General features: G+C 41.0%; 1 protein-coding gene and 1 pseudogene across 3 annotated transcripts in view; one reads left to right on the forward strand and one right to left on the reverse strand.

Moving 5' to 3' along the window:
• The window catches only part of HMGXB3 (HMG-box containing 3), a 52,407-nt gene that overhangs the window by 24,749 nt on the left and 3,191 nt on the right, over positions 1–24,467 (reverse strand). Inside the window, exons 2-9 of one of the 3 annotated variants that reach the window (XM_010373623.2) lie at positions 22,953–23,091; positions 21,363–21,537; positions 17,369–17,866; positions 15,663–15,761; positions 9,436–9,567; positions 3,465–3,883; positions 1,258–1,433; positions 1,022–1,119 (exon numbers count right to left, since the gene is read on the reverse strand). In XM_010373623.2, coding sequence (XP_010371925.1) covers positions 1,022–1,119; positions 1,258–1,433; positions 3,465–3,883; positions 9,436–9,567; positions 15,663–15,761; positions 17,369–17,866; positions 21,363–21,537; positions 22,953–23,089 — 1,734 coding nt within the window. In that variant the 5' untranslated portion in view covers positions 23,090–23,091. The remainder of the gene's footprint in view (positions 1–1,021; positions 1,120–1,257; positions 1,434–3,464; positions 3,884–9,435; positions 9,568–15,662; positions 15,762–17,368; positions 17,867–21,362; positions 21,538–22,952; positions 23,092–24,467) is intronic. The other 2 variants (XM_030927847.1, XM_030927846.1) reach the window with 2 other exon arrangements.
• Positions 6,082–6,726, forward strand: LOC115896463 (annotated as a pseudogene).

Genomic DNA, 24,467 nt, shown 5'->3' on the forward strand with positions numbered 1-24,467 from the left:
CCTTTCCAGACTGAACCAATGTTCATCTGGTGTATGTTGATTGATGTCTCCCTAGAATGTATAAAACCAAACTGCTATGACTACCTTGGGCAGATGTCATCAGGACCTCCCGAGGGTGTGTCCCAGGTGCATGTCCTCAATTTTGGCAAAATAAGCTTTCTAAATTAACTGAGACCTGTCTCAGATTTTCAGGGCTCACAGGTCAAACTGACACAATTTGGAATATGAATGGGAGAGTAAAGGTATGCATCAATGTTTCAGTAAAAGAATATCCCTATTCTAGGCTGGACACGGTGGCTCACGCCTGTAATCCCAGCACTTTGGGAGGCTGAGGTGTGTGGATCACTTGAGGTCAGGAGTTCAAGGCCAGCCCGGCCAACATGGTGAAACCCCATCTCTACCAACAATACAAAAGTTAGCCGGGCGTGGTGGTGTGCTCCTGAAATCCCAGCTACTCAGGAGAGGTTGAGGCAGCAAAATCACTTGAACCCAGGAGGTAGAGGCTGCAGTGAGCTAAGATTGTGCCACTGCACTCCAGCCTAGGTGACAGAGCGAGACCCCGCCACCAAACAAACAAAAAAAAAGAATATCCCTATTCTTATGAAATACACAAATAAGCATAAAGGCATAACTTACCCTCTAATGTGTATTTTACACACATGCACGTGTACACACCCACACATGGTGGGGGAACACACACGAACAAAAAAGATAAAGCAAAATGGGCTAATACATTAACAATAGGTCACTCTAGGTAAAGAGTATACGGGTGTTCTCTGTACTATTTTTATTTTTGCAACTTTTTTCTGTTATAAATTATTTCTAAGTAAAAGGTTTAAAAACATGTATTCACTTCATAAAAAGAAATTACTTAAAAAATAGACAAATCATTCATGTTAATCTACTCCCAGAGGTCTGCCAACGTGTAAGAATTGGGATCTGCCTTTACCTATAGTTTTGATACATTAAATGGCAGCAGCCAGACCCTCAAACAGCTCCCACTCCGGAAAATGGGTCTTACCTTCACCTCACCAGGGCCAGATGGCTGTTGAATGGGCTGGCCCAGCTGCTTCAGTGTGCTTGGCTTCAGACCACAAGTCCTCACAGAGGGAGTCTTATCTGAGAGAACCAGGAGCCAAACTGGTGACTTCAGTGCATTCAGAGTCTCCCCAAGTCTCTATGTCCATTCTCAACCCCCTACTCCTATCCCTTTCCCGTCAGACAGCACCCCTATCCCAGGTATGCCCCAGCCCTTACCACTCAGGGAAAAGGCCTGCCTGGCCCTGGGCAGTCCCATGCTGCTGCCTCGCCCCACATTAACTGGGGCTGGCAAAATCGCTCTCATGGGTCTTGCTGCAGCCAGTAATGAGGGCTTGCCCCGTGCTCTGCCTTTAAGCTCTGGAGCTCTGGACCCAGGGGTAAGCAGGTCAACTCTGAAAAGAATAAGAAGAGAAATCTGGAAATTCGGTAACAAAGGGAAGAAAACCAAAGTGTAATCTCTATATAGTGCTTTATTAGAGGATAGTATTGGGGTTCAGCTATCAAGCTTTAGACAGATTGAGTTCAAATTCAACCACTAAATAAATGTGTGGCCCGGGAGAAGTAATTTCATTCTTCTGTTAACTTCAAGTTTCTAACGTGTAAAATGGAACAGTAATTACCTATATGTTATGGAGTCACTGCAAAGACAAAGAAGTGTAAAACAATGTCTGTAGCATGTAATGCCAATCGCTATTATAGCTATAACATTTAATCTACCTCTAGTTAGAGCATATACTTATGAGAGCAGCTTAGAGAACCTAGAGAACAGAGTCCATGTTTGCTTCATCTTTGCAGCACCAATGTTGAGCACAGGGCCTGCAATGCAGAAGGCCTCAATAAACATTTGCTAAAGTGATTTACACGTCTCAAACAAAAGTTATAAAGTGCACAGCTTCACCCTTTAAATATACAAAACCATCGCCAAAGTATATTGCCACATTATTTTTTTAAAAAAAAGCAAGATGGGGCCAGGTGCGGTAGCTCACACCTGTAATCCCAGCACTTTGGAAGGCAGAGGTGGGCAGATCACAAGGTCAGGAGATCAAGACCATCCTGGCTAATACGGTGAAACCCTGTCTCTACTAAAAATACAAAAAATTAGCTGCGTGTGGTGGCGGGCGCCTGTAGTCCCAGCTACTCGGAAGGCTGAGGCAGAATGGCGTGAACCCGGAAGGCGGAGCTTGCAGTGAAACGAGATGGCACTACTGCACTCCAGCCTGGGCGACAGAACGAGATTCCATTCCAAAAAAAAAAGCAAGATGTATTTGGGAGGCCAAGGCAGGTGGATCACCTGAGCCCAGGAGTTCGAGACCAGTCTGGGCAACATGGCAAAACCCCATCTCTACAAAAAAAATACAAAAATTGGCCAGGTGTGGTAGTGCGTGCCTGTAGTCCCAGCTACTCAAGAGGCTGAGATGGGAAGATCGACTGAGCCCGGGAGGGTGAGGCTTCAGGGAGCTGTGTTCGCGCCACTGTACTCCAGCCTGAATGACGAAGTGAGACCCTGTCTCAAGACAATAAAAATAAACATAAAAATAAAAAACAAGATGTAGAAGTATGTTGTGCTATGATTTGTGTTTAAAAAAAAAAAGTGGGAAAAATATATATACATACACACATACGTATTTGTATACAAGGTATACAAGGCATTCTTATTTTTCCAGGAAAAGCCAGCCAAAGTTAAAAGTGGAATTGGCCTCTGGTGTCCACTGCGGGCACAACTGTTACCAGTTGAGAACCACTGATACAAATAAGGGTCTTCAGTTACAAGAACACAACTTCCTCAGGGAAGGGATATACGCAGAATCAATTAAGGAGGAAAAGGGGAGAAAAAGATAGTGACTTCCTCCGACTTATAAGGTACTCAGTTACATGTTTTATACACAATCTTCAGTTTGTATAGTCAGCCTGTGAGGAAGAGATTTTCTAATACCCAACTCAAGATTTTTCAGAGGAGAGAACTGAGATCAACAGACATGAAGTGACAATGCCCAAGGTCAAACAGAAGCCAGAAACAGTTGGAACCCGTACTGAGTTCTCCGACCATCAGGCCAGAACTATTTCTACAGGATGCTTTCATAAAGCTTCTCTTTCCAAATCCAGTATCCAGGACTGGTAACTCACAGTTTTAATACTGCCCAGAGCCTGTGCCAACAAGACTCTAATAACTGCTTTAGGGAGACTGACAAGAAGAGATGTGTAAGTAATCTGACAGCAGTACATGGATAGCAGAGTCCGGGGGAAGGGACAATCTTTATATATCTCTAGGCCTTGGTTTCTGTATCTCTAAAACAGGAAGCACTGCCTGGGCTCTGCTGCCTCTCTTAGGCATGCTGTAAGGACATGGAATAAAACAAACATGGGGCATTTCCAAAGCTGTTATTTTAAATACAACTCTATATTATACAAACACATTGACTTACCCTGTAGGTTTTTTAGGAGCAGGGAGTGGACTGGAGGTGCTTGTCCCCTCAGATGGTGTTGGTATGTCTGCTCCAGGACTCTCATTGTCAGCGGTCCCCAGAGTGACCTCAGGCTGCACACCACTTCTGACGACTGGTGTCTTAGTGACTGCTGTACCACGATTCCCAGGAGCTTCCTTAACCAAAACATGGGCATCGGAGATGATCACTTCCTCCCACTCACTCTCCTCACCTACTTCTCTGGGAGGAGCTACATTCAGGAGCTGGCTTACAGCTTCCGAATTCTCCAGAGTCAGTTTGGAGGCATTTTCCTTAGAGGAATTTTGCTCAGTGGTGATAGGTTGCTGATTTCTTTTCACCACAGAGCCTTTGGAAGAGACACCAGAAGCCAATTCCACTTTTACTTTGGCTGGCTTTTCCTAGAAAAATAAGAATACCTTGTATACATAAGGCATTTTACAGTTGATGACATTCACAAACATTCTCTCATTTGATCATTTTAATAACATATGGGCGACAAATATGGAAACCAAGGTCCATGAAAGGAAGAAGTTAACTTAAGGTCTCAAGTGTAAAACTAGCCTGAATCTAAGTCTTCCGGCTACAGGTTCCTTTCACTATAGTATTAAATGCCTTCATCTGCATAAAGCTATTCATCTTCTAATGAATTCTTATTGAAAAGCCTCTCCAGGTTTCATCAACCAAATGTCGGCATTTTTTAGTTTTACATTTAGTTTGACATTATTCAAAGCCTACTTCTCTGTGTCTAGAGAGAGGATGACATACTGCCACACAGGAACTAAAAGTCCTAAGTTGTTCACCTTGGTGGTCCTTTTATGAGATTCAGTTAATCCCAGTGTGGCCACAACCTCATGTGGACAGATTCAAATTTTCCCACCTCCTTTGGGAAAAATTCTATTTTTTGTCCCAGATTCTTTAAGGTGAGTCTTAAGAATGACTTACACATATGTCACATACTTTGCACTGGATCAAATTAACTCATGCATTATCATGTGCTACAAATACTCAAACTCACTAAAAATGGCAGCCGCTATTTTAGCTAGACCTGGTTTTAAAAAGCCTTGGTGTCTCAGCTTTTGTCCAATTAGCACTGCAGTGGAAATAATAGTATTACACACACACCCGCACACTTTAAAAAAATGTTTTTAAATAGTGGTTGTCTCTGGAATAGGTTTCAGAAAGGTTTTCTACCCACCATGCATGTCGTGAAGGGCACTGTAAACTAGGAAACATAAAGGCTGGGTTCTATCAAGCTTAGCTTCACTCCTAATTAGTTATGTGGTGTAAGGCAAGCTTCAATTGAATCCTCATTTCCCCTTATGAAATAGCAAAGGGTTGGGCTCTCAGTGTTTGTCAACAGGAGCCAGACAGCATTTTGGGTGACCTAATTAGTGTGGAGGACCTCCCTGCACATTACAGAAGTTTAGTGTCTGTGCCAATGTCATTAAATTTCAATATGATTTATCTCCCAATAGCCTACTACCCCAAAACCCCTCAACATTTCCGAAGCCATCTGCACACTGCACTTCTAGTTCAGAACCAGTAACAGCCAGGCGCCATGGCTTATGCCTGTGATCCTAAGTCTTTGGGAAACTGAGGCAAGAGGATCGCCTGAGCCCAGGAGTTCAAGACCACTTTGGGAAACATGGCAAGACCACATCTCTACAAACAAACAAAAAATTAGCCAGGCATGGTGGTATGCAGCCTGTGTTCCTGTGTTCCCAGCTACTAGAGAGGCTGAGGTGGCAGGATCACTTGACTCCAGGAGGCTGAGGCTGCAGTGAGCTGTATTCACGCCTGGATGACAGAGCGAGACCCTGTCCCTGTCTGGGGAAAAAAAAAAAAAAAAGAGCCAGTAACAGGTGACCTCTTAAGAGCTCTTTAGTAAAGCATTCTCAGATTCTAAAAGAGTGAGTTAACATGACAAGAAATGCCAAGTGCACAGAGTTTATTTACTGCAGGAGAGAGAAAATTTAGCAGAAAAACAGGAGACTAAACTCATTTCTTGAGATAAGATCTTTGAGCAAACACTGCCTACTAAGTAGGCTATTTTAGACAAAAATCACTGCAGAAAGATCGGCTAATTTAAGCAATCTGAGCAAAACAACTCTACCTGGTGATCTCACATTTCATTAACTCAGCCTACTCATTTTAGATGTTACTTTCAAAATTTAAGGTAAATAAAACAGGCTGCAGGCTCAGAGAGACCTCAGTTGCTGCCATCGGAAGGCCTTAAGAATGAAGCCTTGAGCTAAACAGCCTTCTATACTATCTTTTGTTTTATTCAATTCATTGAGAACTATGGCACATATTTCTTGGGCTAACTTTAGCCAGTATGAACTCTAGAACAATACAACAAAAGGCGAGTCATTTCCTGGCTGGCACAAACACACGTGGGGCTTTTAGAGACAAATTATACTTGCTGCTTCAAAAATCAGAATTCAAGAAATTTTATTAATAGATCAAGGGTGTCCAATTTTGGCTTCCCTGGGCCACATTGGAAGAATTGTCTTGAGTCACACATAAAATACACTAACAATAGCTGATGAGCTTAAAAAAATAAAAATAAAATAATCACACACAAAAAAATATCGTAATGTTTTGCTCTTTGAGGAAGACACGGTCGTAGGTAGTGCAGAGCTGCGGTCCGCCCGCTCCTGCCCGCTCCTGCTCCTGACTCACCGCTGTTCTATCTCGCCAAGGAACGAGTCGGTCAGGAAGCCCGCTGCAGCCAAGGCTTTTAAAGACACCGGAAAAACACCCATGGAGCTGGAGGTGGCAATTCACCGAACTCAAATCATTCTAACGAGCTGCAACATAAAATCCCTGGAGAAGATGTGTGCTGACTTGATCAGAGGAGCAAAGGAAAAGAATCTCAGTGAAAGGATCAGTTCGAATGCCTACCAAGACTTTGAGAATCACTACAAGAAAAATTTGTGGTCAAGGTTCTGAGACACAGGAATGTTTCCATAGGAGAATCCACAAACAAATAATTGACTTGCACAGTCCTTCTGAAATTAAGCAGATTACTTCCATCAGTACTGAGCCAGGAGTTGAGATGGAAGTCACCACTACAGATGCTTAAGTCAACTATTTTAATACATTGATCACCAGTTGTTAAAAAACAAAAAATCTCAATGTTTTAAGATGGTTTATGCATTTGTGTTGGGCTTCATTCAAAGCCATCCTGGGCCATGGATTGGACAAGCTTGTCTAACATTCTGCAGCTAAACAGCATAGAAATGCCTGAGAAGTGTGGTTTAGTGGAAAAGGCAATGGGATAATTAGCTGTGTGAATTTAGTAAGTCGCTTTTCTAAAATCTATTTTTCCTCAGCTGGAAACTCAAAAGAGTTGAAGTAGTTGATAATCAAAGTCAATTTTATTTCTAAAATTCTAAGTGCATTGATGGTAAAATGTTACCTATCTTCTCTCACTTATTCTGTTTCTATAAGCTTTAGAGATCACAGTATCTACTCTTTACATGGTAATTCTTGCAAAATACATTGGCAAATTCTGACTTAGCAAGTCAAGATGGGGGGAGGTAGCTAAGAAAAAAATTGTTTTCATGCCATCAGCTTGATCTTAGTAAGAGAACCATGGCTCTAAAGTTTTTCAGGCTGGGCACTGTGGCTCACACATGTAATCCCAACACTTTGTGAGGCCAAGGCAGGTGGAATCACTTGAGGCCAGGAGTTGGACACCAGCCTGGTCAACATGGTGAAACCCCATTTTTACTAAAAATACAAAAAAACCTAGCTGGCTGTGGTGGCACATGCTTGTGATCCCAGCTACTCAGGAGGCTGAGGCATAAGGATCACTTGAACCTGGGAGGTGGAAGCTGCAGTGAGCTGAGATCGTGCCATCCAGCCTGGGCAATACAGCAAGACTCTATCTTCAAAAAAAACCAGAAACAAAAACAGTTATTTCAGTTAAAGCCAGGTATGACGGTATGATGTCATATGCCTATAGTACCAGCTACTCAGGAAGCTGAGGCAGGAAGATCACTTGAGACCAGGAATTTGAAATGGGCCTAGGCAACATAGCAAGAGACTCTGTCTCAAAAAAAAAAAAAAAAAAAAAAAAAGTTATTTCAATCAAAGTGGAAAGAAACCACACATACAAGAAATGAAAAAGCCAAAGTAAAAATAGCCTGCAGGAGGGACAAGCCCACAACGATCACTGACAGTCTTTCATGCACAAGCACAGGAAATATGGTCATTTAAGAGACCTGCTTTGCATTGGTCAAGAAAGGCCAAGGCAAATTCTGACTACTATGCAGTTCAATCTCCCTACTGCAGCTAGAGAACTGCCTTTTTGGGGAATACAGTGGGAATACACTGATGGCTTCACAGAAGCACAAGAAGCACAAGAGCTTTACAAAACCTCCTGTGAGACATTAGCACTAGGTCCTTCCTGACCCTAGAAGTGACAACATGAAGAGCAATAGTAGGGCTAATAATTACATTGATGTCTATCATGATGACAGCAGGGCACTCACTGAAGATCTAATACATACCAGAAACGGTGCCATTTAGTCTATATGGATAATCTTATGTGACCCTGCTAACATCCCTAATGAAGTAGGTACTAACTTCCATTTACAGATGAGACAAAACTTAAATCCAGAACAGATATAGATGTCTTGACCAAGATTACATAGTTAAAAACCTTGGGAAGTAGGGGTCTGAACTGAGGTAGCTAACTCCAGAATTGTGTTCTCAATTATCCTGTTCTGTCTCCTGGAATTGGTGCTACCCTGAACTTAGCCAGAAGCGAAAACACTCATCCAGAGGGCAAAAGTCACCATCCCAGTATTTCTCAAAAGAGATGTGAAAATTGCCCCGGAGAAATTTAAGGTATGCTGCTCTAAGGTTTTTCTACACATAAGTTTGGACCATGCTGAGTTAAACATGTGATAATCACAATCCCAACCTAAGCAATTTTCACTAAAATAATGTCCTCTCTTTCCTTTTCTACTCACCCAAATTCTGTTGATTCTTCAAGACTCTCTCTCTTCTATAAAACCTTCCCTGTCTGTCCCAGGCCTTATAAATGTCTCTCCTCTCTGAACTAGGTGAGAATTTACTGCCTATTCCATCCATTTTAGCCCTTAAAATGTATAGTTTCATATAAAAAATGTGGCATGTATGTTTTATCTAGTGTGCACCAAGCATACACAGGTGACAGCATGTTAAATGCAACTTCAAAAGGGCACAGCTGTGATGCTCATTTATTTCTTGAATGTCTTCTATGGGCAAAGGCTGTGGGGGATACCAAGGTCATTAAGGAACTCACAATGTAACATAAACAGAAACACTGTTAACTGGCGATGAGTGTTAAATAAAAATGTTAAAGACACAGATATAGACATCTATATATATAGATAAGGGGATGACAGAAATAAGTAAATAAACATGGTGTAGTAGTTCATGGAAATTATGAAACAGGTAATATTTCTGAAGAATGTTTAAAGGCATGATATGTTAAATTTAAAAAAGTAAAATATTATAGTATTGGAGATATCCACGAAAAAATAGAAAAAAAGGGAAAACAGTGGCTCACAGTGCTGTAATCCCAGCACTTTCGGAGGCCGAGACAGGAGATAGTTTGAGGCCAGAGCAACAGAGCAAGACCCCATCTCTATTTGAAAAAGAAAAAAAGAAGGGAAAGAAGAAAAAAACAGATACAGAACTTATTCACAGAAAAAAGACTGGAACGAAGTACACCAAAATGTTAATAACGGCTTTTCTTTGGATGGTATATGAGTTTGGATAACAATTTATTTTTCTTGTGTATTTTTTAAACAAACTATATACAATGGAAATGATTTACTTGTACAGTCAGACAGTAAAAACAAATGTTAACTTTTTAAAAATCACCTGTTCCTAATGGCAAACAGAAAGCCCACTCTGTGAGGCTTCCAAAGCAGCAACAGCCAATGGACCTTACCTTTGGAATCCACTTCCCTCCTAGGAAGTTACCACAGGTAGGGCACTTAGGTGGCTTGTGCCTGGTGACATATGTAAAGGAGCACCCTGGGCTGGTGCATGTCCCATGGCCCCGGCGGGTATATGTAGTGGTCTGTAAATAAAGAGTACATCAGAATCAATAGAACAATCCAACCTCTCTCAGATTCAGATGACCACTATAACCACAGCCAACACCAGGAGGTCACGAGCTTATGGGAGGATAACCAATTCATAATCCTACCATAAAAGGTCAGTGTTGGAAAGGTACTACAACACAACAAATTCACTTTTTAGAAATGGAGAAACTAAGTTCAAACGGGGAAAGACAATTGCCCAACGTTACAGTTAGGTACCAGAAGAATGAAGAAAGTGATAGTTGCTATGCATTGCGCTAGGCACCACACAGTGCTAAACACTTTATCAATATGTCATTTAATACTCTCAGCAATCGTATTAAGTATGTATTATTACTACTGAGGTTTAAATGCTTTGCCTCATGTCATCAATCAAGGGCAGAGCTAGACCTAGAACCCAGATTTCTCTATTCTTGGTCCAACATTCCTTCTATGCATCCAGCTGCATCCTCTGGCTCTAAATACTTCAAAGAATTTGCTTCATCTTCTTCTTCAGACAACTAAGGACCTGGGATTCAGAATAAAAATAGACCCATGGTCACTGAAAAAATAAGGGCAATTCAGGGTATAAGCCAGGCCCTATCCTTTGATACTCAACAGAATGTAGTTATATTTGCATATTAATATATATAGCCACTGGCTCTTATCTCCACTGATCTCCCTTTGAACAAAATGTATTACAATGGGTTATTATATTTCAGCTACAAATAGAAATGACTCATTCATTAGTCATGCTTCACTTCTAGATTAAAGCTGGAAAAAAACCCATTTCTCTGTCAGATTTGTTCTGTCACATACGAGTGTTTACTCAGCTATTAATCCCAGCTTCCCTAGTCCAGCCGAAAAGCAAAAAACTCCGTTGGGGAAACACCAAACTACCATTAGCTACCTCTGCAAGGAAGCCTAAGGAAAAAGCAATTATGACAGTGGTATTAAGTCAAGGACGAGTGTGAAGTCGTATGGCACCAAAAGAGAGAAAGACCAGGATTTGGGTTCCAATTTTGCCACTAATACACTGGATGACCTGGTGGTAAGGGACCTTAACTCTTGGGCCCTGAGTTTCTTCCTCTGTAAAATCACCTGTTTTTCCTATTTTATAGGCGTGTCTTACTGAGAAAGTGACATAAGGAATGAGAAAACATTCACTTAGATTGACTATTAATACTGGAATATAAAACATCTCTGATCCTTTCTCAGGTTGTGGCCAATGTATAATTCTCATTCCGAACACCTCAAGAAAGCAGAGTAAAAATTTAAGATAAGTTAGTTTTATAAGTAAATTACCATGAACTTGGGAATATTCCTTAACAGTATGCTAGAGAAATGACTTTAGGAAAAAAAAATTGCTAATGTTCAAGGATGATGTCTCAGTCCTAAGTATTAATCACAAAACACTTTTCTAGAAGTGCTTGGCTGACATTTATTAGAGAAATGTAATTTCTCTAATAATAATAAATGTTCTAAATGAAAGAACAGTAATTTCCAGGAGAATAAAGACTCAGGAGAAACAAGCAGTTTCGCCATGAGTCAAAGCTACAGGCTGTTCCTATTTTAATATTGCAGCTTTCTCATCTACAACATATTGTTTATCTGCAGCAGACATTTTTGAAGATAAAATAAACTGGTAAGTTAAAAATGTGTACTTGAGCCCTAAAGAAACTACTAAAATAACCAAAACAAAGTCAATAGCTAATAAGCCAGTAAGAGAAAGAAAACAGATCCATAAAAAATAATCACATCAGAAGAACGCAGAACAAAATAGATGAGACAAATAGCAAGATAATAGATCTAAATGTAACTATATCAATAATCATATTAAATATTAATGGCTTACACAACATCTTTTAAAGACAGAGACCGTCAGAGGGTCTTGCTTTTATATTCAAACTACATGCTATCTACACAAAGCAGAACAAAACAAAAACACTTTATGAAGATATAAATTAGTTAAAAGGATGGAAAAATAAATGTATTGATATAACAATAATTTTTAAAAGCTAGACATTAGACAAAGTAGATTTCAGAGCAAAGATTACTAGAGATAAAGGTCATTTCGTAATAACAAAGGGGTCAATTTATCAAGAGGGCACAACAATCCTAGATGCTTACATACTTCACAATAGTCAAAATTCATGACACAAAAATTAAGAGAACTGTAAGAAACAGACAAATCTACAAGGATAGTTAGATGTCACCTCCTTTTTTTTTTTTTGGAGAATCTCAGTCTGTTGCTTAGGCTACAGTGCAGTGGCACGATCACAGTTGGAGTATCCTCCAACTCCTGGGCCCAAGCAATCCTCCCACCTCAGCCTTTTTTTTTGTAGAGATGGGGTCTCCCTGCCTTGTCCAGGCTGGTCTTGAACTCCTGGGCTCAAGCAATCCTTCTGCTTCAGTCTCTCAAAGTGCTAGGATTACAGGCACATATCACCGTGCCTGGCCAGATGCTTTCTCTTATAACTGACAGAACAAGTAAACAAAATCAGTAAGCATATAAAAGGGTTGAACATTATCAATCAATTTGACCTAATTAGATATGTATAGAACATTCCCCCCAATAGCAGACTATGCATTCTCTTCAAGTGTACATAACATTTATCAAGACAGACCACATTCTGGGCCGTAAGACAAGCCTCAATAACTTTAAAGGGATTCAGTTTATATAAATCAAAAAGGTCAGGCCACAGTGGTATTAAATTATAAATCAATAACAGAAAGATATCTGGAAAATCCCCAAATATTTGGAGAGTAAATAATAGCTTCTAAATATCTCATTGGTCAAAGAAGTAAATTAGAAAGTATTTGAATTGAATGAAAATGAAAACACACCATATCAGAATTTGTGGAATGCCACTAAAGCGGTGCTTAGAGGGAAATTCATAGCAGTAAGCACCTACATTAGAAAAGAAAGAAAGAGCTGGGCACGGTGGCTCACACCTGTAATTCCAACACTTTCGGAGGCTAAGGCAGGAGGATTGCCTGAGCCCAGGAGTTCTAAGACCAGCCTGGGCAACACAGAGAGACCCCCGTCTCTGCAAATAATTTAAAACAATTAGCTGGGTATATTGGTGTACACCTGTGGTCCCAGCTACTTGAGAGGCTGGGGCAGGCAGGGAAGTCAAGGATGCAGTGAGCCATGATTGTGCCACTGTACTCTAGTGTGGGCAACAGAGTGAAACCTTATCTACCAAAAAAAAAAAAAGAGAGAGAAAAGAAAAGAAAGGTTTTGAATCAATGACATCAGCTTCTACCTTAAAAAACTAGAAAAAGAATAAATGAGAACTACTGGGGCAGTGAAGAATACACGTGACCATGGACATCAGCTGGATAATGACTGCCGTCGTGCCCTGCTCACCTTTGAGGTCCTGCTGGTTCACAGATTGGATGGCCGCAATACATTCTCCTATATCTCCATATTTGTCCCCCTTTGGCTTTTGTTACTAACTTTAATGGTCACAACACTTAGGCGAAAAGGGGGCAATCATTAGTGGTTTGGTATTCGCAGAGACTTCTGTCAATTTCTGCTTGAAATTTTCCCACTTTTAAGAGAATATGGAAACATTTCATACAATCTCCATCAGGAAGATAGTGAAGGTGCTGAAGAAACATCGATTCCAGAAGCTCCAAAAATTGCTCCAGTGTTTGGGAGGAAGATCAGGTAGTTTTAATCCAGAGCCCCGGGAAATACGTTCCCCCACCTCCCAAGTTAAATATTGGTATGCCAGATTAAACTCCTAGAGAGGGCCCATACACAGACTCCATCTTGCCTTTGCCTTTTGTTCATTCATACCAAACCTGGAAATGGAAACAGGCTCCAAACACCGTCATCTCATGCCCTGTTTGAGACTGACGCCTCATCAGCATGCATCATAGATGGAGATTGTTTCAGTACGTGGGTGTGTGTGGTGTGTACCTGGGTAAAAGAACTTGCTTTCCACGTTCGTGCTTTAGATGTAGCTGGGGACAGTAAGTTGAATTGTTTTAGTAGGTCCTCAAAAGGAATAACTACACAGTGGTTTTCTTTAAAGTGCTACTGTACCTATCAAAAGTATTGTTTAGAAAGTATTTTTATACACTGCTAGTACAAAATTGTATTTCAGATTGTGCCTGTTAAGACATAATAGCAAATGTAAAGAGTTCTCTCTGTTCATAAACCTCATAGTTTATAAACAAACTGCATATTGTCTATTGCAGATGTCTTTAAAGATTGCATAAAACAGTATGTGCCTGGCGTGGAGCTTACCAAAGTACTAGGCATGAACATAGGGACTGCAAATCCCATGGGGTGTTAATATTTAGGTGTTAGTAATCGAGGTCTGTGCTGTGTGAAGTCTCTGGTAGTATCCGTTAGTAGAGGGAGGAGTCACCGCCCTTGCAAACTTGTGACATGCTCCAGTGTAGTACCAGGCCATAAAGTTACACTGTTGTTTAGCATCCTGAATTTTTCCACACAGGTAGTAACCGTCCAGAAACAACCAAAATAAACAACAAGTGGTTTGTCCATTTCTAAGAATCTTAGAATATTAGTTGGCTGTAATGTAAAGCATTACTTGTCATTGGAAAGCTGGAGAGAGTGGCCTTAACCAGAAGTGGCCAACAGAATCAGGTATTATTTTAAGGTCTAAACTTTTTCATCTGTCAGCAATAGGGAAACAACAGTCCAAATTATCTTTGTAGATCAGTACAGTGTTTATTACAGGGTAATAAGGGAATGTCATGAACAACTTTATATATTTTTAAAATTGGGTTTGCAGTTAAAAACCTTCTGACAAAGAAAATTCCAGGCCCAGATGACTTCACTGGTAATACTACCATTTAAGGAAAAGAACTGAGGTGGAGAAAATATTTCCCAAGTCATTTTAAGAGGCAAGCATTACCCTGATACAAAAAGCGGACAGACTGTATAAGGAAATTCTGAGCCAAATTCTGAGCAAAATTTTTAGCAAATCAAATCCAACAATCTGTGAGAGGGATAATACATCATTGTCAAATGGGGTTTGTCCCAGGAATACAAGGGTGGTTTAAAATTTGAATAATAGTGAAGTTCACCACCTTAACCAACTTCTGGAAAATTCTTATAATACTCTCAATAGACATAGAAAAAGCATTTGACAAAATCCAACATCCATTCCTGATAAAAACTCTCAGAAAATTAGGAATAGAGGGAACTCTTAAACATGATAAAGGGCATGTAGGAAAAACCTATAGTTAATATACTTAATGAAGAAGGACTGAATCCTTTCCTCCTTACACGAGGACAAGGCAAAGATGTCTGCTCTTACCACTTCTATTCAGCATTGTACCATAAGTCCTAGACAATATTATAAGGCAAGAAAAAGAAAGAAGGAATTCAAATCAGAAAGGAGATATAAAACTGTCATTACATGTAGACAGCATGATTAACTATGTAGAAAATTCCACAGCACCTACAAAAGTTACCAGAACTAATAAGTGAGTCAAGCAAAGTTGCAGAATACAAGCCCAATATACAAAGCAATCAACTGTAGTACGAGGTATTAGCTGTAGGCAATCAGATATTGAAAATTTTCTTAAAATGCCATTTATAATAGTGTCAGAAAAAGAGAAAGAGTTAGGGATAAATCTCAGCCCCGATGCTGAAAAAAATATCAACTGGGAATCAAGAAACTAGAATCCAGTCTGACTTATGTTGTAACCTTGAACAAGTCCTTTCTCTCCTCTGGGTCCTTTTCCTAATCTGTATGATCACAGTATTGAATTAGATCAGCAGCTGCTCATTTTCCTAAATCATGTACACTTATGAAAATTTTACAAAAGTCATGGAATCTATTCCAGGAAAAAGGTTTGTATAAAACTTGAGGTGAGTTCATGGATCCCATGGAGATCTATCTACAACCCCTGACCCCCATTAAGAGCACATGGACCACATAATCTCTGAAACCTTTGCCAGTTCTCACATCCTGAGGTTCTAATACTTTTAGAAATCCACTTGGTCCTACAACTGGTAGCTCAGAAAGAAAAAAAAAAACCAAATCTACGTAGAAAAAAATGCTTATGACACCCTAATTGCCATCAATCCCCCACACACAGTACTGACCAGTTTGATGGAGGTGGGGTTCTCCACAACTGAGTAGGCAGGCAGAGGCAACATGATGAACTGTGTGGCTGGTGCAGAGGAGCTACTCTCACTGGAATCCTACGGGCAACGAAGAGGACAGTTTCACTGAAACAGAGTAAACACCCAGGCCACTCGACACTGGAAGCCTGGATTAAGTTTAATAACAGACAGGGTACTCATCCCAGTGTGCTTATCAAAAGGAATGAATTTATGATGATCTCAAAAAGTTTAATTAAGAACAAAGAGAAAACTATTACCCCAGGAAATGTGCTATCTTTATTTTACAGATGAGAAAACTGAGGTTCTAAGAGATTTAGGACTTTGAAGATCACATAAGCAGTTAGTGAGAGAATCCAACTCTAACCCTTTCAAGTGTTCTTAGCACCCTATTTACCTGCTTTAAACAGGCTAGTGGTAGCCAGGTGCAGTGGCTCACACCTGCTAATCCCAGCATTTTGGGAGGCTGAGGTGGGTGGATCACCCGAGGTCAGGAGTTCAAGACCAGCCTGGCCAACGTGGTGAAGCCCTGTCTCTACTAAAAAAAAAAAAATACAAAAATTAGCCAGGCGTGGTGGCGCACGCTTGTAATCCCAGCTACTTGGAGGCCAAGGCAGGAGAATCGCTTGAACCCGGGAGGCGGAGGTTGCAGTGAGCTGAGATCTCGCCACTGTATTCCAGCCTGGGCGACAAGAGCAAAACTCCGTCTCAAAAAACAACAACAAAAACAGGCTAGTTGCACGCTTCATTATCATAAACAGCACTGAGGCAACAAATAAGGATTTAGGCCTGGGACAGATTGCAGGGGTACTTGTTCTCTTCTGCCCAGGCCATAGGGCTACAGCAAGCTGGTCCTCTTAGCCTGAACAGAAAGATTCCCATCGCTGAGAATGCTATCCTCTCCAAGGTTATAGAGGGCAGGTTATATATTATACTACCGCATGGTAGCAGTTTCTCTCCACTTCCACTTCTAGGAGATGAGGTTGTCGGGATCGCTAAAAGTGCTGCTTTCCCTTCAGCTGAGAATGACACTTACACCACTGTGGAAACTTGGTTCCTCTTTCTCAGATATGAGTCCCATCAACCTGGCCTTGAAGATAACCTTTTTCTTCCTACCCCATCTGAACCCAGGAAGACCTTGGTACAGGTCTTGTGTGAAAATTCTTGTACACTGTTCAAGGTGCCACTGTTTGCTGAAATAGTCTTCAGGGAGCCAGTGTGGTGGCACAAGCCTATAATCCTGGCTACTTGGGAGGCTGAGGCAGGAGGACTGCTTAAGCCCAGGAATGCAAGACCAGCTTGGGCAACAGAGTGACATCCCATTTCAAGAAAAGGAAGCAGTCTTCAGAAAACAAAACCCTGACTGATACTAAATTGCCTAACAGATCCTAGCTTTGACTCATGGATAACTCAAATACAATTTGCAGCTTTCTTGCTAATGTAGCTTATGAACCATCTCACGTGAAGAAAATTCTCGCTAAGCTGGGTAGAGTTGGTAAGAGTGCCTGAGAAATTCCAAAGAACTCTGGAGTGAGCGCAGGGGCAAGAAACATTCAAGCTGCAGTATCAGTAGAAGCGCCACATCAGCATTCTTGATTACCACTGCTCTGGAATCACACTGCATGGTGCTAGCTGCCCTTTAAGTAACTCTAGACAAAGCCAAAGACACCAGTACCAAAGCCACTTACCCTCATGACTGTTACCACTGATACACTCTCTCCAACCTGGGGGTGGGGCACAGCTAGGCTTCCAGTGGGGAGGTCTGCTGAGCCATTCACCAAGGTCTCTTCAATTACCAGGCTTGTCTGGTAAGGTTGGTGGCTCTCTCCTACTTCCAGGGAAGCATCCTCTAGAAGCACATCCTGGTTGAGGATCTCTGAGGTGGCAATCTCCTGTACAGCACCTGACTGGGTAAGGGCTCCCACCTCCTCAGCCAGGGCCTCCACAGCCAGGCACTGCTCTGCCATGCCTGCATGGCTGGGCACTGTCTCCGGGGCAGTGTTGGACACAAGAGGAGGTCCTTTCGGGGACATCTGGTTCTGAGCCACACATAGCTCTAGCTGAGGGCAGCTCCGGTCCTCCTGCAGGCTGCTCTTGGGGATGATGATATAATCTGAGCGTGGGAGGATCTTGCGGAAACCTGGGATGTCCGGAACCACAGCGGTCAGTGCAGAGAGCTTAGAGTTCTGAGGATGAGGAAGCCAGGAAGGGTGAGACAAGCAAAGATAAATGGACTAAGACCACGTGGAGATACATACATACATACATACACACACATATATATATGTGTGTGTGTATGTAAGACCTTTTCCCCGCCCCCCTGCAAAAGGGACTGGAAAAACTCTACTCTCTTGACCTAATTCAGATAAGGTCAGCCTCTGTCAACAGCAGTGTCATCTTCATTTGAATCACACTTTAGCCAATGTAGCTTATTCACTCAATCACACGGGAAACAGCATAGACTGAATTCTGGAAACGGCACTGGTCTTGCCATATGAAACTGTGAGCTGGAACCTGAGGTCTAGAATAGCCTTGAGCAAATCCTTTCCCCTCCTGAGGCCTCAGCTGCCCCATCTGTAAAACAAGGGAGCTGAATCTGGCAATTTATGAGTTCCTTTTGAGCTCTGACACTTTAGGATTCCAAAGTAGCATAAGATTCAAAACTTAGAATGTATAACGCTCAATAAAAACCCAAAAAGCATAAAATACAAGTTAACGGGCTAAGATGAAACTCAAGGCAGCAAGTAAGCATTCTGACCTCACTGGTTTTCCCCAGACTTACAAAGAAGAAGATGAACAGATCACAAAGCTAAGGGGCTTCATGAGAAGCCTTCATGGGAGAAAGTATATATGGACAGGGTTATGTGATAAAGTCCCGAATACACTAAGGAAAAAAATGTGAAAACTAACAATGACCCAATATCTTCAGGTTTAGAAAATGTTTTCAAACACATTATCTGATGTTATCTTAAAAACAACACTATTATGTTAGATAAGATTATTATTCCCATTTAACAAATGGCAAAATTTAGGATAAAACTTAGGGAGGTAAACTTTCTCTAAACACACAATTAGTAAGCAGTAAAGCTGGGACTCCAGGCCAGGTCTTCTAAGTATCAAGCCCAGGTACTGAAAAACACAGCCCTGAATGGCTAATTGGCACCAAGAAAAAGTCATTTATGTTTTATTTTTTCAATTTACAGGCACCCAATAAGGAAAACAGAAAAGTTCAAAGTGAACAGATAAGTGAGACCTGAAATTAAACAGAACAAAAAAATAATTTCAGAAGTATCTTTTAAAAGGAACACTAAAGTCAACTACAAAAGGATTCTTCAATAAATCAAAAGCAAGAAGTCGATGAGACTACTTAAGGCATAAAGGAAGCACTCAGAAATGAAAAGTTAAAAGCAGCACTCAGACGAAACATAAAAGCAGATGGACTGAATCTTTTATGGAGCCTTTATTGGAGAGGTAATGGGGAAATGGCATTCTCAAGCCAACCTTTGAAGCAGCCATGTTAGGAGAACAAGACTAAATGGTGGCAAATACACATAGGATGGTCTGGACTTAACAAATCCAAGCACAAAGAAACCTGGAAGGCCTGAATGATAATCATTTTATAGACTAGAAGGCATAACACTGGAACCTGCAATTGGCAAGAGACCTGAAGGGCTGCTGAGGAGGACGGCCTGCCACAGGGCTCTGACAGGCTCCTAAGGTATGAAGACACTGAGTGTCTTCCCATCACACCAGGCAGTCTGGGAGAGGTCAAACACAGCACATAAAGCTTCACTCAGTCTTGGTATATTTCAGGTACTCAATAAATGCCACTTTTCCTTATTATATGGTCACTGAATGTTTAATCTACTAAAGGGTAATATTTATTTTGTCAGTATTGTCAAGAATTCAGCTAGGTGATTTACATTACCTATTTTAAACATTACGAGAAGAGACTATTGCCATTTTACAGATGAGGAAACCAAGACTCAAAAGTTACAATGGTCACTCGGCTATTATCAGAACTAACCTATTCATGTTCTTGGTGGCAGCGGCAGAGATAGTGGTAGATATAAATAAGCATGTAAATAAGGAAGAATCATTGCAGACGATTTAAATTTTTTTAAAGTCTTGATAATGATCTACATTAGTGTATAGTTTTAAAAACCAAATCACTCCAGGATTACATAGGATTTTCTTTATCATGCACAAAAAGATTGTGCATGATAAAGACAGATTGTGTTGATTTTGTGTGTGTGTGTGTGTTTGTGTATGAAACAGAGTCTCACTCTGTTGCCTAGGCTAGAGTGCAATGGCACAATCACCGCTCACTGCAACCTCGACTTCCCGGGCTCAAGTGATCCTCCCACATCAGCTTCCTGAGTGGCTGGGACTACAGGTGTGTGCCACCACGCCTGGCTAATCTTTCCCCCGCCACTTTTTTTTGTAGAGATAAAGTTTCGCCATCTTGCCCAGGCTAGTCTTAAACTCCTGGGCTCAAGTGATCCTCCTACCTCAGCCTATTAAAGTGCTGGGTTTACAGGTATGAGCTACCACACCCTGCCTAGATTGCTGATTTTATTATAGTAAGGAAACCGAAGGGAGTAGATAAACTTTTCTTAGACTTCATCATCCACTATAGGGATTATTTCACAGATTCACTGTTAATAAACAAATCACCTAGAGGAGGGAGCACAGAGTAGCATCTCCAAGCCTGTAGGTAAGACAAAGCTCTCCCAGAAAGAAGAATGCCAGGCCAATAAGCACAAAATAATTTAAACGGCAGTAGCAGATGGGCTCCAACAAGAGAAAATAAAACCTGTTCTGCTATTACATAGTTGTTGCTGTTGCTCTACACCACCAAAACAGAAGTTACAGACAATTGTTTCTATTGAAATAAGGAGTTAAGGTTAAAATATTACAGTCTGCAACAGCAAGGTTATTCTTCCTGCAGGAATTTTGGTTTAAAAAAACAGCAGTGTATGCCATGACAGGGATACTCTCAAAAAAACAAAAACCCAGCAGTTTAAATAGCTGTCAGTGTGTTTTGTTATTGTGAACTAGAAATAAGAAAATGCTGACAGACATAAATCTAAATGCTTCCTTGTTAGTCCTTTAACCCAAGCACCCAAAGCCTCGGTATTCTCCACCATCTTTGGCTTTACTGGCATTTTTGCTTTTAGCATAATTTCCAACCACCAGTGCTAACAAAATAATGTGGTACTGTATTACACAAGCAGCTCTATCTACCTCTAAACATGCAAGCCTTATTCCTGATTATAACTGATAGCAATTAGTACAATATACTACATTCAATCTGTAATATGAAAACTCAAGGGGTAGGAGAAAAGCCTATACAAACTACTATATTAAGGTTACTACATTAAAGCTACTATATTATAGTAACTACAAAGGGCTCCAAGTTACACTACAATTTAGAAAAGGAACCTAAGGCTCACTGTAGAAAACACAAAAAATGTCAGCTCCACGTATTGCTGCAACCGAAGAGGACAAGAGAGTGCAGGGCATCATCAAAATGGAAACAAGTAAGCTCAGAGTCAAGAAGGACAAAATGATAAAAGTTTCCCCAAAAAAAGAAAAGGAAACAGAACAAGGGGCTTCGTTTCCCTAAGGCCTTCATCACTGAACCAGTGGAAAAAATAGCTGAAAAAAAAAATTACTTACAGGATCCAAACCTTCCTTCTCTAGTTTGGCTTTCTCCAAGTAGTAACTCCTCTCCGCCACGCTGAGAAGCCTCCAACTCTCACTAATCTTCTTATTGATCTCAGACTGGGGGAGGTGGGGGAGCTCCTGCTGCACTTTCAGGTAGATGTCGTAATAGTACAGGAGGTAAGCAGACCTGAGGAAGCAATGACTTCTTCAGGCTTTCCATCATTCAACCAGTAAGTACTACTATGCTAAGGTATGGGTAGTCAAGAGGTTGATAAAACCCAGCTTCTCATTTCTAAGCATTTATCTAAATAGGGACTGAAAGTGAAGCAAAGCAACATTTAAATAACATCCTCAGATGGTGTTATAATAAGTTATAATCTTATTCCTGATTATAACTGATAGCTGTCAGTACAACACAAATTATATTACATTCAGTTTGTAATATAAAAACTCATGGTATAGGAGAAATGCCTATATAAGCTACCATATTAAAGTTACTACATTGGAGCCAGTATATTACAGTCAGGAGTAACTATCCAGGAAGATAAGGGGCTCCAAGGGAGTAGGGGAAAATGAATGGTAAAGATAGCAAGTGGCTGTTTTCTCTTCAGAAATCTGGAGGCAAAGGCTCATTTGACTGGCTTTCTTAAAGATCACCTTTTGTGCAGGAATGATTTTAAACCCAACAGAAGCAAAGAAAGATACAGGCGTCCTGTCCTGTCATTCCACTCTCAGGGAAAGCTTCCTCAAGGGGCTGGTTATCACTCACACTCTGTACTCCTCTACGCAGCCTTTGGTCACCAATCTGGTCAATAGCATCTCCCCATGGATGAGAGAGGGAAGCAAGCAGACCAATCAAAATGACCAATGCTGGTAGTTTCAGCAAGTTTGAGGTATTCACAGTCAAGAGTGAAATTAGAGCTACAATTTGGATATTGTGTACAGATGTAATTGGTATTATTTCTTTTTGTGTGGTTTTTTTCTTCTTTTTTGAGATGGAGTTTTGTTCTTGATGCCCAGGCTGTAGTGCAATGGCACAATCTTGGCTCACCGCAACCTCCACCTCCCAGGTTCAACTGATTCTCCTGCCTCAGCTTCCCAAGCAGGTGGGATTACAGGCGTGCGCCACTACGCCTGGCTAATTTTATATATTTAGTAGAGATGGGGTTTCTCCGTGTTGGTCAGGCTGGTCTTGAACTCCTGACCTCAGGTGACCCACCCGTCTCGGCCTTCCAAAATGCTGGGATTACAGGCATGAACCATCACACCCGGCCTTATTTCTGATTTTGTAATTTTATTAATGCTTTGTTTTAAATGTTTAAATAACAACAATGGCATAATAATAAATAATGTAGCTCTTTTGTACCTAGCTTCTACCATCCGTATGGTACAATTTCTTGTGACAACTTGAAAACAAAAGCAAAGTCTAGCCAGTAATAGCAATGCTGGCAGAAATCTCTTCACTTCCCACTCCCCATCCCTCGACCCACGACTTCAATAATAACATTCTTTTTCAAAGAGTCTTAAAAGTTTTCCTCAATGCAGCTCTCCAAGCAACTTCTGTTTATAAATGCTAGCAGCAACCAAATTGTGTTGGCTAACCTGGGTTTCTTGGCCTTCTCTCCATGTATTTTATACTTTTTCTTCTTCTTGGGTGGCCCAGGAGAGGTGTAACAATAGGCTTCCTCAATTTCCTCCATCACGACAGTTACCTCAGTACCATCATATGATGCATCCATGGCTAAAGGAAAGGAAAGTCAAAATAAAGTTTCCAGAATTTACCCTAAGAGGGGCAGCAGTTTCCTGATCAAATAACCCCTCACCTCTGCCAGTGCCTTAAGGCTTAGACATTTCCCAAACCCAGTATATCCTAAGAGGCACCTGGGTTGGTTGTTTAACATACAGATTCCAGAGCTCCACTTTAGCCCTTCTGAATCAGAATCTCCTGAGGGTATGGAAATCCACATGCTTAACAAATGCCTCAGGTAATTCCTTAGACCGGGCAAATTTGCGACCACTGACTTAGAAAGACTTTTCACTTATATTCACGGGATACAGTACCCACCAACCCCTTTTATGCAAAGATTTATTAGCCCCAAATTATAACAATTCCATACGGAAACAGGTAAAAAGAATGCTTGACCAGAAATCAGAAGTTCTGGCCCATTCCTCCTATGTTTCATCAACTTAAGCAAATGCCTTCATTGATTCATTCAAATACGTAGTAAGGGTCTGTATATAAGAGATTTCTTTACACTCTGCCAGCTTGTGCTATTTTGGGCAGGTCTTTTAGCTGCTTTTTGTTCAGCTTTCTCCCTCTCATGTATTAAAAAAGAGATGTCTCACCTACCTTCTCACAGATTTATAGTGGTAAGACTCAAAGGATACAACAGACACAACTCTATTTAAAAATAACTGACTGGGCACAGTGGCTCACATCTATAATCCCAGCACTTTGGGAGACTGAGATGGGAGGATTGCTTGAGGTCAGGAGTTTTGAGGCCAGCCCGGTCAATATAGTGAGACCCTATCTCTATTTTAAAAATAAAAATCTTTTTTAATTAAAAAAAAAAAAAAGAAAATAGTCAAGTGCTATACAAATGAAAAGGGTTTTTTGTTTTTTGTTTTTTTTTGAGACAGGGTCTCACTCTGTTGCTGGAGTACAGTGGCACACTCTGGGCTCACTACAGCCTCAACCTCCTGGGCTCAAGCAATCCTTCCATCTCAGCCTCCTGAGTAGCTGGGACTATAGGTGATGTCACCACGACCGGCTAATTTTTTGTATTTTTTGGAGAGATGGGGTTTTGCCATATTGGCCAAGCTGGTCTCAAAATCCTGGACTCAGGCGATCTGCCCACCTTGGTCTCTCAAACTGTTGGCATTACAGGCATGAGTGGGATTACACCGTGCCCAGCTGGGTTCATTCCTAAAGTCAGGTAATTGGCAGCAAAAAAAAATGAAAGAGTTCATTACTTTTTAAAAAAAATTTTACATAATTTAAAAAATAATAATAGAGATGAGCTCTCGCTCTGTTGTCAAGGCTGGTCTTGAACTCCTGGGCTCACACGATCCTCTTACCTCAGCCTCCCAAAATGCTGTAATTACAAGCGTGAGCCA

Source organism: Rhinopithecus roxellana, chromosome 3 (assembly GCF_007565055.1).
Source record: "Rhinopithecus roxellana isolate Shanxi Qingling chromosome 3, ASM756505v1, whole genome shotgun sequence".
NCBI lineage: Eukaryota > Metazoa > Chordata > Mammalia > Primates > Cercopithecidae > Rhinopithecus > Rhinopithecus roxellana.